The 14,342-nt window shown below is 41.4% G+C and overlaps 1 protein-coding gene across 2 annotated transcripts in view; it reads left to right on the top strand.

Moving 5' to 3' along the window:
• Positions 1-14,342, top strand: part of LOC311264785 (cadherin-4-like) — a 245,464-nt gene that overhangs the window by 172,441 nt on the left and 58,681 nt on the right. For both annotated transcript variants that reach the window (XM_084365887.1, XM_084365886.1), the window contains 2 exons: positions 779-1,005; positions 10,371-10,568. In XM_084365887.1, the coding sequence (XP_084222013.1) occupies positions 779-1,005; positions 10,371-10,568 (425 nt within the window). The remainder of the gene's footprint in view (positions 1-778; positions 1,006-10,370; positions 10,569-14,342) is intronic.

The following is a 14,342-nucleotide window of genomic DNA, read 5'->3' as shown; positions in this document are numbered from 1 at the left end:
GCTGAAAGCTGCCAGGGATAACTGTGAGAAGACCAGAAAAAGTGATTTCAGCCTTCACATTAAAAGCTAAAAGCATAGTATTTGTCACAAACATACTACTATTAAATACCACAACACTAGTGGAATCAATATTTCCTGGGAGAACAGGACAGTTTGAGCAGTTATGAATATGAATGTACCATGAGAAAAAGGCTGAGAATTAGTTTCTGACGATTAATATTTAAATATATAATTTAGTTTCCCTTTTGTACTTTGTATTTATTTAAGAAGTTGCAACTTTGTTTGCTAATAAGGGTTTTATTTATTTTATGACCAGATTTCTTCTCTGTTATTCTGGCAGTTAATTACTACACATTCTTCTTGGTCCGCCTACAAACACTTTCAGTTGCCAATGTTTTCCCCCACAGTCACCACCACACCATCACTCGGTCATTTCTTTCACATGCAGCTAAACATAACAACCCTCAAGAGTCTTATCCTTGTGATAGTTTGACCTTTAACTAATGGAGACTAATGGTCAGATGCACCAGAGTCAACCCAGGCACAATGATGCAATCTCTGGTCACTCTATCTACCTCCTATATTGAAGTGTGTGTATTTCAGGTGCACTGTGTCTGTGTTTTTGCCTGTCTGCAAGTGAGAATAAGAGTTTAATATCTATTTATACATGCCATTGTGTACTTTGTGCCTGTTTCATTATAGTCACTCCATTAGTTGTCACTTAAATTGTCTCTTTTTGAATATTATATTAAAATCTTCCTAATTATCTTGTCTGCAGTGAAGTTTGATGACTGCATGGGGAATGAGGCGGTGGATTTCCAGAGCAGTGACCCTTTCTTCAGTGTGCGGGCAGATGGGTCCGTCTTTGCCAAGGGACAGGGCGCCAGCTTGGAGGAACCAGTCCAGTTTAAACTGACAGCAAGAGGTCCACATGCACATGTCTGGGAGACTGTGGTCCAACTGGCACTAATTGACCCACCTTCACCTCAACAAAATGAAAATGAGGTGAGTTCTACCCTTACTGCACGTGAGCACAACACAAATATCATGCATAAAGTTTCCATTACCATACCAGAGTTTCTTTTCCTGTCAATTTTTCTCCAGTGGCTTGGTGATGGTAACAGCCAAGAATCAGGTCAAAACTCCTTGGGGTTTTAGAGAGAGCAAGCGAGACTGGAGCAGGAAGAAGTAACAGTAGCACATGGTTAAAAGTGATAGAATCACGCTGCCACAGGGGGAGAGTACGATTCCCCTCAGCCATAAGCTGTTATTGGAAAACATCCTGTGCCTTGGATACCCCAGGGGTTCTCGACTCTTCCTCCCCTATTTAAAAGCTGTCAGAGGTCAGGCGAGGACGGAGCAGCCTGAGCTCACAAGTCCCCAAAGCCAAAGAACCACAAAGCCAGATATGATAGTAAACATCAATGAAATTTAGTTTGTTTGTTCCACCTTGTGTCAACCTCTTCCACTTGAGATGGTTGGTACAGTGCTGCATTAAGCAGTAAACAGTGGACACAAATTTAAAATGTTTAGTAAATGCCAATTGCTTTAATAAAGTTTTTGGTTCTGTCTGCTTTAACATCTAGAAGCTGCTTAAAAACACCAGGGATAAGATGTTGGACTCCACTCACATACAACTGTCAAACAACGCCGACACACCGTCCTCTCCAAAATGTTCCCACACAGCTGATTTGAAAGAAGCGTTTGGGTCCTCTAACTTTGCTGTCTCATTTGAACTTGCTCGTCACTGACAATGTCTTCTTCATCTTCTCGGACATATTCTCTGCATGCACCAAATCGTGACGTCGATATCGTTACAGTTCCCGATGAATGAATGTATCGTTCTACCACTCCCACAGAGAATTATCTCTGACTTGGTAGTTCCCCTCAGCTCCAGAGAGCTTTCAAGTTTCTTTTAGCTCATTGTTTTGGTTTTGCAGCTCACACTTATGATGTTTTGATTCAGTCTCACTGCTCTCATACTGTTGTTTTTAGCAGCTGTTTAACACACTACCTGCACATTTCGCAGAGCCTTAGCCTTATATTTCCCACAGGAGTTGGTAGAGTACAAAGCAGAGCATAAAATAGTGTGAATATTGGACTTAAATTCACCAGATTACCATAAACATGACTCCAAAGTTGCTCCTTATGTGCTGGATGTGTAAATAGGCGACTGTTGAGTAACAAGTTCGTCATAAGAACTTAGAAGGAGAGAATATGTCAGAGTTGTGTTCACAGCTTGCTTTCACTGCCTCCAATTGGCAAAAAAATCTGTATCAGAAATAACAAACACCAAGAGGCTGCCTAAAAACTGCAGTTTTTTTTACCTCACTCCAGTCATATACGCATCTGGGTGATGCCGTCTAATGTTACTTGTTTGTGAATCAATGAAGAAAATGAATTTAATGTCAGCAAATGCAAATTTTGGAGTGAATAAAACTGTTATTTGCTTTTCCTACTAATTTCAGTTGAGGATGATGGATGGCTGCATCCTTGTTACACTGAGCCAGACAGTTGCAAAACCCTAGGACCTTCATAGGCCATCACTTTATTGCAGTGCTTAGCCAGACAAATGAAATGGCTGTGAAACGCATTGATCAAATATGTACTCACAGAGATCTTGAGATCACATAGAACATTTTTGGTGGCCTTGAACTCACTTGGGCCTTGAGTTAATCATAACTGATAACAAAACATGAACTTTGAATCTATTGTAAGTAAAAGATGAAAATAAAATCAATACAATACGTATCTGATGCCAGCAAGGTTAGTTTGAATGATTCAAGGTGTCTGACTTCTCCAAGTAGTTGAACTTTTTTGACAAAAGATAGATTTTGAGAGCTAGGCCATTAAACCATTGAAAACTGGATAGTAAATATCTTTCTGCTGGATTTTCTTTCCATGGCCAGAAAACAAAGAAGTGATGGCACAAACTCAGTCATAGAATCATGGAGACAAATAGAGAGGCGGAGTGGGACATTGGCCAACAAAGGATCTATTAGTGGGAGTGGGTGTAAGGATGAGTAAGTTGTTCTGGCTCTGGATAGGTTTGCCTTTATTCTCACACTTTTGTAGCTCAGGCTGCTTCAAATGATTCACTGGTTAGTAGGTATGAGCCTCAGTATGAAACAACAGTGTGTTAAAGGTCAAACGTTATTGTACTTCATTTTCCAGTGAGTCAACTAATATAAGGATCCTGAGGAGCCATGAACAGTCAGACGAACAATTGGAGGGCTAGACGGGGTCATAGGTCAGAAACACGCTACATGTAGGAACAATCATGTTTGCAGCGAGAGCAGGAGCAGAAAGGAGGGCGCTGAAGCAAAATGTGATGTTTCATTATGGAAATGGCGCTTTGTGGCGTGCTCTGTTGAATAATAACTTCCAGATGTCTGGGTAGCCAGGGGCTGGCTGATATCAAAGCGTGCAGGGTTTTGGGGAGGCAGTGGCGTGGAGGGGAAGAGCTGGGACCACCGCCAGCTGGCTAAGGCTGATGGCACCAGGGCTGGGGGGCCGCATCCATTTCACACTCAGTGACTCCTGTTCACATAGCGGTAGTGTGCGTAAGCGTGTGTGTCTAGTATGCATGCGAGAATGTAGTTTGTTTGTGCTTTTTTTTTGGGTGAGAGATTAAGTCAGATCAAGTGTGAATTATGCTAATTTTGCGTAAAATTTCCATTGCTGTCTTTGTTCAGGGCAGACAGTGTCTTATGTTATTGGCCTATAGGTTTTATCTGTTCTAAGAGCAGGGTTGCAAGTCAAAGAGGGAAAATAACACACCCTTTAAATCTCTGGTATCTGTGTAGCTGTCGTTATAAATTCTGATATCTGACTCCAGTTTGCTTCTGCTCCTTATCCTCCGTCTTTCATAATAGTTTGAAGACCTACACAGACATCCCTGGTTAACCTTTTTTTAAAATCAATTTCATCACCTTCCTGTACTTTCTCTATTTCTCTGCGAATGTGAGTTAGAAACAGTAAATGAGAGCTGAGGGGTTTGATCAGAATTACACCATGGCTAGAAAAAAGCCCATTTAAGCCTTTTGCAGCCATGATGGGCACAGCTCTTTCTCAATCTCACTGTGTCTCTTCCTCTGTTTTTTTTTTCTCCATCTTTTTCTCTCTACATCTCTCTCAGGGGAGCTCACTAGTACCTGTTAGCATGTGTAGATAAAAGGATCTGGAGCATGACTTATTTAGGCAGGGGGAGGAGAGGGGGGTCACATCTGCTTCTGACAATCCTTTTCCTCATCCCCCTCATTCTATCCCAAACATGTCTCGCTCCACCTCTGCCTTCACTCACTGCACTGGTGGGATGTGGGGCAACCATTCCCTCCAGTCAACCCCACTAAGCCTCCCTCCCTCTGAAGAAAAAGAATACATTTGTCCAGACCCAGCTCACATCTGTCTCGCCCTGCTCTGCTGACAAACCCGGTTTGCGCACACAGGCATGTTGCGCTTGGCACAGGTTGGTCTCCTGAATATGGACTAAATGCAAAGGATCATGTGCATGTGTCAGTGAGCTTGTCACACACTACAGTGAACATGGGATAAAGCAACATGTGTGTTTGGATAGCTAGGCTCTTGTACAGACTGGTAACAGTACAAAAGGAGGGGGTGAAGGGTTCAATTTGGGACATGAGCATGAAAGCAAGCTGCTCAGCCTCATGAATATCATCAAGTTTTTTACTGTTTCAGGGTTTATAGCTCCCCTAGTGACCAAAAGAGCACCTGCAACGTTACCTCAACTACTAATTGGAAAGAGAAACCATTTTAACATTCTGTATTTGAGTGGTAGTGCCACATTTCTGTCATTTCTGTAGATATATTGAAAGTTCATTCTTGACCTTGGAAATAGAAGCTGACAATTAAATCTCACCACCAAATTAGTGGTAGTAGCAATGCTCAGTAGCAATGTCTTTTTCAAGATAATCTGCAGACCATTTTGCCGTTTCATGTAGGGAATACTGTTTCGGATCGGTCTCACTGTTCTCATCAGCATTGTTTCCAGATGAAGGCGGCTGTTTTTATAAAAAATATCAGATAAATCCACTGTACATTACATTCCCAGCACTGAACAGAATACAGACAAAGTAAGCGACTAGCTAGTTATAACATACTGAAGCATTTAGCAGCTAAAGGGCCAGCTATTTCCCTCAGTAGTTGGTGGAGACCAAAAACAGAGCTAAAAGGAGAATAAATACAGGATTTCCCTCTCCCCTAAAACACATTAATATGCACTGCCTAACTACACTGACTGCTGCAAAACTCTTGCTGGCCAGCTGGAAGATATGTGTGCTAGTACATAGCTCTGTATACAGTTTTCGGCCGTGATCCAGAATTAAAATCTGCATAATTCAACAGAATGTTGCAAAAATAAGCAAACACAAAATGCAGTTGTTAGTTTAGCTCAAACTAATTAGTCACATTAACAGGAAACAACTGGAGTGAAACAAGTCCTAAGTACAAACAATTTATAATTAGTTTGATTCCAGTATTACTTTAAAACAGCCTAAAATTATTATTATTATTATTAGGTTGAAATAAAGATTTTTATACCTAGTTCCTCAGCAGTAAATACAATTGTGATGACTTGTCACAATGTTCTGAGCTTTACAAGCAGCAACTCTACTCTTTTAAAATCTGCGGAAAATTTGCGAGTAGAGTAGTCGCCGTAATTCTACAGCCGTAGATTACATGGGCCGGCTCATGTCTCATTTACTTGTAAGAAAACATCTAACATTATCATAATGAACATAAAAATAAACATGGCCATGTGTACTCACAGCTGTCAAGCTAGCACGTTTGTATTGGGAAGTCTTGGCTGAACTTTCTCTACCATTCCTTTTCATCGCGCTCGCTAATAGCTTTAGCAAGATATTCGCCTAGCCTTGGGGAAGACTTCAGTCATGCACAATGAGTGGATAGGGAGAGTGCACATATTACATATTTCCTGTATATATATTTCTAAACTAAATCACCAAATCTAGCTTTAAAACTGATGATATGACATTGTTGTTAACAACTGGTTTCTGCTGCCCCCAAGTGGCCAAAAAGTATAACATTTCAAATTGCAACCATTTCAGTCCAAACTCTGTAGGTGTTAGAATCATGATTTTTCCACCCTTCGTACCCAGCTGGATCAGCTAATCTTGTCTTTAACGCAGCTTAATGATAAAATATGTTCTCCTCTTCGTTAACATGCCTTTACTTATGTAACTGCCTCTCCTTCTGCACAGTTAGTGAAAGTGCCCTGAATTGCACAGTACATGATGTTTGAAATCTAAAGCTTGGTTGATGAAACTGAACATGACACCTTAGCCCATACCCCTCCACACCCCACACCCCCGTCCACCCACACAAACACATACACACCATATGCCAGTTTGCTTGACGTATTTCCTTTAAAGCAACCTTAAAAGCTTTTCTCCTGGGCGTCCATCTAATGAAGTCAGCCTTGAAAGCATTGTTTCCGCTGGCAGATACAAGCCAACCCTCTGAGGGATCTTGACCAGGCAAGAACAAACAGAGGTAGACAAAGAGAAAACACTTTTTATAGACTGCATTGTACAGGACCCTCAACTTTCAATATGTGCCAGAAGCCATTCCCATCTTCCAACATCGCAGCCTGCTCCTGTGTTGTATTTTATTTTTATTCTCAAATGTCAACTGCTGGGGAGGAACAGTAAGGCTACATACTGCACAGAAGTAATATAAAATGAAAAATTGGAAGAGGTATTAAAAACACCAGCCTCTTTATATGTAAATGCATGGTGATTGAACCTCTTTCTCTTTTGCTCCAGAATTCACAAGCCCAGATCTTCCTGTACTCTGACATGAACACCCTCCCACGCATACACACCGAGCACACGCAAAGGGAACACATACACGTAGAGCATGCACATATAGTTTCCACCTTCTGCTCACTGTTTTCTTTGCTGTAATGGCACAACACACTAAACACTCCTAATAAGACATAATTAAAATCAAACACAGTACTGAGCAGATAGTTAAAAAAAAACTTGGATTCAGGACTGCAGATTTGATTGAAAAAAACTTGAACAGCAAGCAGAAATTTCCTCAAGAGCAAATCCTGAGGGGGGTCGAAGAGTACTGTTTAGCAAGAAAAGTGAAACAAACTGCCTAAATTAGAAATCACATCTGGCATTTCTAACAAAGAAAATGCTTGAAAATCTGTTTAAAAATTCTTGTTGTGATTTAAATTAATGGAGGGACTATCTCCTGCCTCTATGGACATAATGCATTAGGAGTTGCAGTGGCTACCAATATGGGACATCCAATGCAATTCTTAGATCTAAGCAATGCATACATATTTAGGGTTGACTTGCCGCATTTTAATGTTTTTTCTAAAGGTTTGAGTTTTGCGTTTGCAAGCACCTTTGCAAGAGATAGTGAACTGCTATCATTGGTTGGACCACCCTCTATGAATAACACGTTGAGTGAATGAATTAATGAAAACGTTCTCTCCACTGGTGTCCCTGGAGCAGACATGACAAAGACATGAACTGGGAATTTGTTGGGGCCTGGTGGTTAGAGTGTTTGGAAGGTGAAGCTCCGTGCTGCTGTTACCTGCTGGTTCACCATCAGCCTAACACAGCCCAGTGCTCGAGGAATCACTGTTATTGAGACAAGCTGTCAGGACACACTGACTGGGAGGAGAGATAGAGAAAAACAATAACACTGCAAGAGAAGGGCAGGTGGGAGCACGGGAGCAAGGGATAGCTCAGGGGAACGTGATTGAGACAGAGAGTGCAATTGATGCATCGCTTCGGCAATGATGTTCGTGACTGAATTCTTGACATGTTTTTACTGGCTTGTAACCCTGAGATATGTTGGTAAACTTACTGTAGAACAACTCTGCGGGTTGTCAATTTAATGTAACCTTTAGATCACTTACATACAGCACATCTATGTAGCCCCTGGGACACTAAACATGTGGTATGTAGAGAGTAAGCCTTGAGATGGTGGACCGTATGTAACCTTGACATAAACGCGTTGATATGAGTGCTGTACTTATCTGATCATCTGCACTCAGGTGCATCAACTAGCCCATGGGTACACAATTAAAGCTCTCTCACTGTATTTTAAATTAGTTTGTTTGTTTCTAACCACTCTGGAAGCATCTGCATTGAAGCAGAATGTCTTTAGTTCACCTTCATGTGTTTGGCAGCATTTCCACGCGAGGACATTAATTTAGATAGGTGATATGCCTGATAGCTTCAGCATTTGATGTAGCTCCTCTGACTCATGGGTGAGTTAATGTTCATGAGGAGATTGAAAATGTGCTCCTTTCAAGTTCCTTATTTGAGCATCTTTCATAAAGACAGGTTTGTGGTGGTCATTTCTCTCTGCCTGCAGGGAGTGTGTGAGAGGAGTGTGTGATGGTAGAATACTGTATGATTGAAGCTTGTGTCTGTGGCTCAGCTGTCACTGTCTACGGAAAGATGCTGTAAATCCTACCACAGACATGCTCTGTGTTAATAGACTTTTTATACCTGTTGTAAATGACAAAGTCTATAGTTTATGGCCTCTTTCACATATATGCACATGTACACACACACATACAAACTCGTATATGCAAAGAGTGTGTGCACTCACACTCTACAGCTCTGTCCCGCCTAATACATAATGACAGATTAACTCGATAAGATGTCAACATCATTTAACACACTGTGTGTGTTGCTTATATGTTGCATTGCAGAAATGTAGATTTAATGCTTTTAAGAGATTTTCACTCCTGATAGTTTGGGAAGTTACACTATGTGTGCAAATAACTGAATGGGAAATTGTTATGGACCAATTTACTTTATTTAAAATTGTTGAAAATAGTCCGCTTGTCAATCACATATGAGCAAGCAAAGTTGTAAATAGGAAGGGGTTTTGTACAGAAAAATGTTCTATTTATTATTTACATCAATGTTCATTCTGTCTTTTTTATGTTATTATTTCAAGGATTTATTAGGAGTTTATCATCAGACTTTATCAGCGCCAAAATATGATTAAAAATAAAACCTTATTTCATATATACTATATGTTCACACGTTGTGTGAATTTCTTCAGTCATGCTTATGGAAGTGTCTTGGTCCTGACTGCATCTCTAATGATGGTAAAGCTCGCCCTTGAGAAGGAAAAATATGATCAAAATGTATTCATGTGGTGCAATTAGCCTTCAGAATAAGAAACTTTAACAGACACTTTTATATTATTTAACATTTTTAAAGTCTATTCAGGCCCACTGTGTAAAAACTTTTCAGAAACATTCCACTCTAGGATTTTTTCAGAAATTGCACCATGTGTATGACAATAAATACTAAATGGCTTTTACTCCAGCTCTGGTAGTTACAATGTTGCCAAGGAAAAGGCGAGTAGTAATAATTTGGGCGATGAGCAAGGTTGCGCTCTCAGGCTGATTTGATCACATTCTTAATGTGTAGTTGACCAATCAGATTGCTTGGTCGGAGCTACTTGTTGTATAATGAGCCGATCTTCCTCATCGCTATCAAGTGAGTGAGTGAGTGAGTACATTTAATGACTGTATTAATGTGTGAGTGGATCCAACGCACCTGGTTTCCATAGCAACATCTGCATTGTCTTCGACTATAGCAATGGCCGAAGCACTGCAGGTTAAATAATAGATATAATGTTGTTGCAAGAGCAGCCCCACAGTGACAAAAGGAAGACTGCCCCCGGCTGCATTTCATGATGGGGACAAGCCGCCTTACACACTTTCCTCACTACAGTTATTGTTAAAAAGTTATTTAGGGAAATACTTTCAGATAACAAAGAGATGGTGCCACCAGAACTTGCTGCCAAGGAAACCATTGACTATGGCAACCAAAGAAACCACATCATGAAAAATGAGGCAGGAGTCAATTTTACCTGTATTTTATTTCTCTGAACAACCATATCAATTAAAAAAATGGTCTTAAAAGAGCACCACAAGCTTCATTTTGATTATTTAGTGTGTGTTGATATGATATTAGAAAGCTTAATCTGCTAATAAGATTAGAGAATGTAGATAGCATGTATGTGCAGGTTGTTAGTAGGATCAGATGTACCTGGTAACCACAGTGGTGGAGATGTGCCCTGCTGCCGCCCAATTAAAGTACACATACTTGATGTTGCCAGGTGGCTTACACAGTGCTACCTGCTCACAGTATGAGAAAATACATCATACTCGTCTTCACCCCAAAAAGATTTTAAACAAAATGTCTTTTTTGACCTGATGACTACTAAACTTGTCTTGTTGTCCTGTGAGTTTGTTCTCTGACATATAAAACCCTTGGCCATCACATCAGTTACTGTTATCATTAACAGCCTACTAAATAAAGCCTTGTGTTGTCTTAAAGGTCACAAAGGAAGAGGGGAAAGTTGCAGAGAGAAAAGAGGGGAAGGAGGCCTTCCAAGCACCACCTCCTGTCATCATGTTCTCAGGGTCCCGCCTGAACAGCTCCAAGGGTCTACGGAGACAGAAGAGGGACTGGGTGATCCCACCAATCAACGTGGCAGAAAATTCTCGAGGACCATTCCCTCAGATGCTCGTCAGCGTAAGTGACAGATTTGATGGGCCGCATCACTGATTCGTTCTGAATTCACAGCTGGGATTTCTTGAGGGCACTTCATGGCTAACGCTGATTGTGGGTGTGTGATGATTAGTGATAAAGAACAGAAATACATTAACATAACTGGTTTGTTCTCCTCGTCCTCGCAGATGATTATGTTGTGATCCCCCGATGTAATTATAGCCACAAAATCTTAAGGTATTTAAACAGCCCTGATTGGCCCTGAGACGTTTTCCCTTCAGACACAGAGCGGGCTCCAAAACAGCTAAGCAGCTAAACCCTCCCACATCGAGAGGTCCATTGGGTTCACAGTGAATCGAATGATTATTTCTGCTCCTTCATGCATCCTTTCTTTCCTTTATCAGGCCATTTCAGAAAGGTTGCCCGAAGTTCAATACTATTTCTCTAGCTCCTTTATAACAATACAATTTGTCACAGAATCTTTACTGAAGCCATAACTCTGAGCCTCCTGTGGGATATAAGGAGAACGTTAGAAAAGCTTCCCAGGCCCAAAAGAACAATGTGGTTCATCCGCCTTGCCCAATAACATCTTGATAGTTTAAACTTAAATAGATCAGAGGTAATAACATGGACAATAACCGGCATCCATGCCTAAAGAACTAAGCGACACCTCAGCTGTTGTTCCCTCATCATTATTCCATAAACCTCTCCTCATTTAGCATTCAACATTAGAATGTGGCAACAACTGACTCCTATCACTGCAAATTTCATTTCTGCAAAACTGCTAGTTTTGATAAGTACAAAATATCAACACAACATGGTTGAAGGTCGAGCCTGTACAAAGCTGTCTGACAAAAAAACATGAATAAATAAATGTTTGTGTAAATGTGTTGTTGTGCAAAGCTCGAGCTGCAGAGTGTTTAAAATTCAGAGATTCTGTCACAACAGAATGCGCAGTTTGCCTCTCTCGTAGCAAATCTCTAGACTCTGAGCTTGTTGTGCGTGCTGTAATTCATCAAAAAAACATCATTCCAGGAGTCCGCTGTCTCATTCCCTGCTCCCACTTTCCTCCTCTCTTTATCTGGGATATCTAGCCATCAGCTTTTCCTTGCTGTTTACAAACCTCTCACAGTTTATCTCTTTTGGGTCTTAAATTGTGCAAAAGAAGCACTTTTTCCTTTTGTTTCTGTTCTTTGTTTTCCTGCCGGGTTTCATCCAATCCCGAGGGGAAAGCCTCAGGATCTGCTTGAAGGAAACTTTTTTGATTCTCCTCTTTTTTTTATATAGTGAAAGAAAAACATCAAGTCAAAGAGGAGAGTTGTAAGTCTTTGTTTTGGAGTTGGAGTGTGTCCCATCAGCCTGGCATGATGTGGCACTCTCATCTGAGCTCGCTCAGCCCTTCAGTAGTGCTACACCAGCCATAAACTGGCCAAACAGTTCTGCTGATTCCATGAGCTGGTTAGAACCAGAGAGAGACTGAGGGGATGGGGCGGGCAGAGAGAGAGGGGGGTATCAAAGGAACATTTGGAGGTATATTGTGCAGCCAAACACAATCCACTTTGTGCAGTAAATAGGTCCGTCAGGGGCTGGTGGATTGCTGAGAGTGTAGCGTTCAGAGCAGAGGAGAAGTGATGCGTGCTGATGCCTCCGTTGGGCTCTCAGGCTCCCGTCTTTCTCTTTAATGATGACTGGAGGGCAGGCAGGGCCATACTGAGAACCAAAGATTTTAACAAGGAGACAGCTCTGGGGGTTGGATGGCATGGGAATGATTTTGCCATATGTATTGTTTATGTGTTTATTCCACTTTTATGACCTCTTTGGTCCCCTGTTGAGAATTGGGGCTTTTGTGCATCTGCTTCATGTTACTCAATCAAAACCAAGAACTTTAATTTTGTCAAGCAAACAGAACAGTTTTTTTCAGTCTCTGACATTTAATATGTTAATCACAATTTCCAATTTTTTTTTAACATGTTGGAAAAAAGAGTTCGCAGTCTTTCTGTCTCACATTCCCTCCCCTATCTCTCTCCAACTGTGCCATTACTCAGTGCTCTGTGTGCTGTGGCTGTGTGATGCCTCCTCTAATGGCCTGTGAAGTCAGTCCCTTTCCTAATGGGCTGTTCTGTCATCCAGCGCAGCACTGAGTGACACGCAGACAGCGGCCTTCCCCACCATCCCGCCGCTTTTCTCCCTGCCCTGACCAAGTTGCCATCAGTTGGACAGGTGGGGTGACAGCAGCCCTCACCTGCATCTCCCCAGGTCTGCAGCACTGTCACTTTGATCAGGCCAGCACAGGATCGGGCAGGTGTCAGGACAGAGGCCCTACTGACTGGCCTCTGAGCTTGCAGCCTGACATGGCTCGAGGGAAATGTTGACGCTTAGGTGAAGTGTTGGCAGAACTGTACTCCCATTGCTCCTTAAAGCCAAGACAGTGTCAAAGCTCAGTGAGATGTTATTGACTGCTTTTTTTTAAATAGCAGTGCTGAAATAATTGCTCTCACACTTCAGACTCTTCCACTGTACATCAAGGTGTAGTGCGCATCGTGTAACTCTGTGGCTTAACATTAAACCCTATCAGCCTCAAGTGTCAAATAGTTGTACTGAATGTAGCCTGATGTTAGCAACACTGGTTCCACCTCATTTGTCTTTCCAGATGATGGACAGCAGTGCTCTGCTTTCTTACAATCAGAGGTAGGTATAGTAGCCAAAAACTGTACGCAAGTTAAAGTACTGTTCGTAATCAAGCAGAATAAAAGTAGTCATAAAATACATACCAATACCAAAAGTATCTACTGTTCCCTTTTTCTGCAGGGTCCACCTTTTGTAGATTAATATATTTTCAATCTTCTTGTAGGAATATACACACTACACTCGGGCAAAGACAGAGTGGAGATGGTCCAGTGTAGAAGATATACTGCTTGACTAATCATGAAGAAGGGTAGCAGGTGAAGAAATGGGCGGCTTTGGTCATGTGTTTGGACAGGGGGGGAAGGGGTTACTACTGGGCAGGAGGGAGTCCCTGAATGTGTAAATTTAAATAGGAAGGAAGGGTCATCATTTCACAAAATCTTTCTTTGGGGCCAGACCCCATTGACAGCTGTAATGAAGTCAACATATCTGCATCGTATAACTTTTGATGAAGAAATGCCTCCAGAAAATGAAAGACCACACTTCAGAGAGCCAGAGAGCTTCAATACGGCTGTCACCACAGTCTGGCCCCAAAGTGAGATTCGGTGATGAAATGACCTTCCTTCTTTTTAAGGTTCTTTGGTATATGACAGGAAAACAGAGAAGATAAGTAGATGAATGTCAAGGTCTGGCTGTAGTTGTGACAATATGATTAACACAACAGACACATCTCCTGCTGACAGTTCTCTCATGTCCAAACAACTTTCACAACTGCAGCTTGCTGCCCTCTGCGCTGCATTCTGCTAATATTAGCTGTTCACGCTGTTTGAAGGCCATACTCCCAACAGTGGAAAAACAAAAAAGGGAGGCCAACAATTTTTTGTCTCATCTAAATCTCCCTCTGTACCAAAATAATTTATTCTGATATGAGTCACGAGTAGCCACGACTGGGATAGAAAAAACAGAGTGCCAGCAGTGCTGGGATCAGCAGACCAGCAGCCTCTTATCATGCCTATAAATGTATTAATGAGTGCATAAGTAGTGAAATTAATGTATCTAAATGTAAAGATAACATCTTGACATTGAAGAGTGAAAAGTATGCTGCATTAAAACTACTCCAATAAATAGAGTTTAGTCAAAAATGTTGCTTGAATTCAACAGCTCGATCTGAGA

This window comes from Pagrus pagrus, assembly GCF_965226575.1.
Source record: "Pagrus pagrus genome assembly, chromosome: 11".
Taxonomy (NCBI): domain Eukaryota; kingdom Metazoa; phylum Chordata; class Actinopteri; order Spariformes; family Sparidae; genus Pagrus; species Pagrus pagrus.
This window is presented reverse-complemented; position numbering and strand designations above follow the sequence as displayed.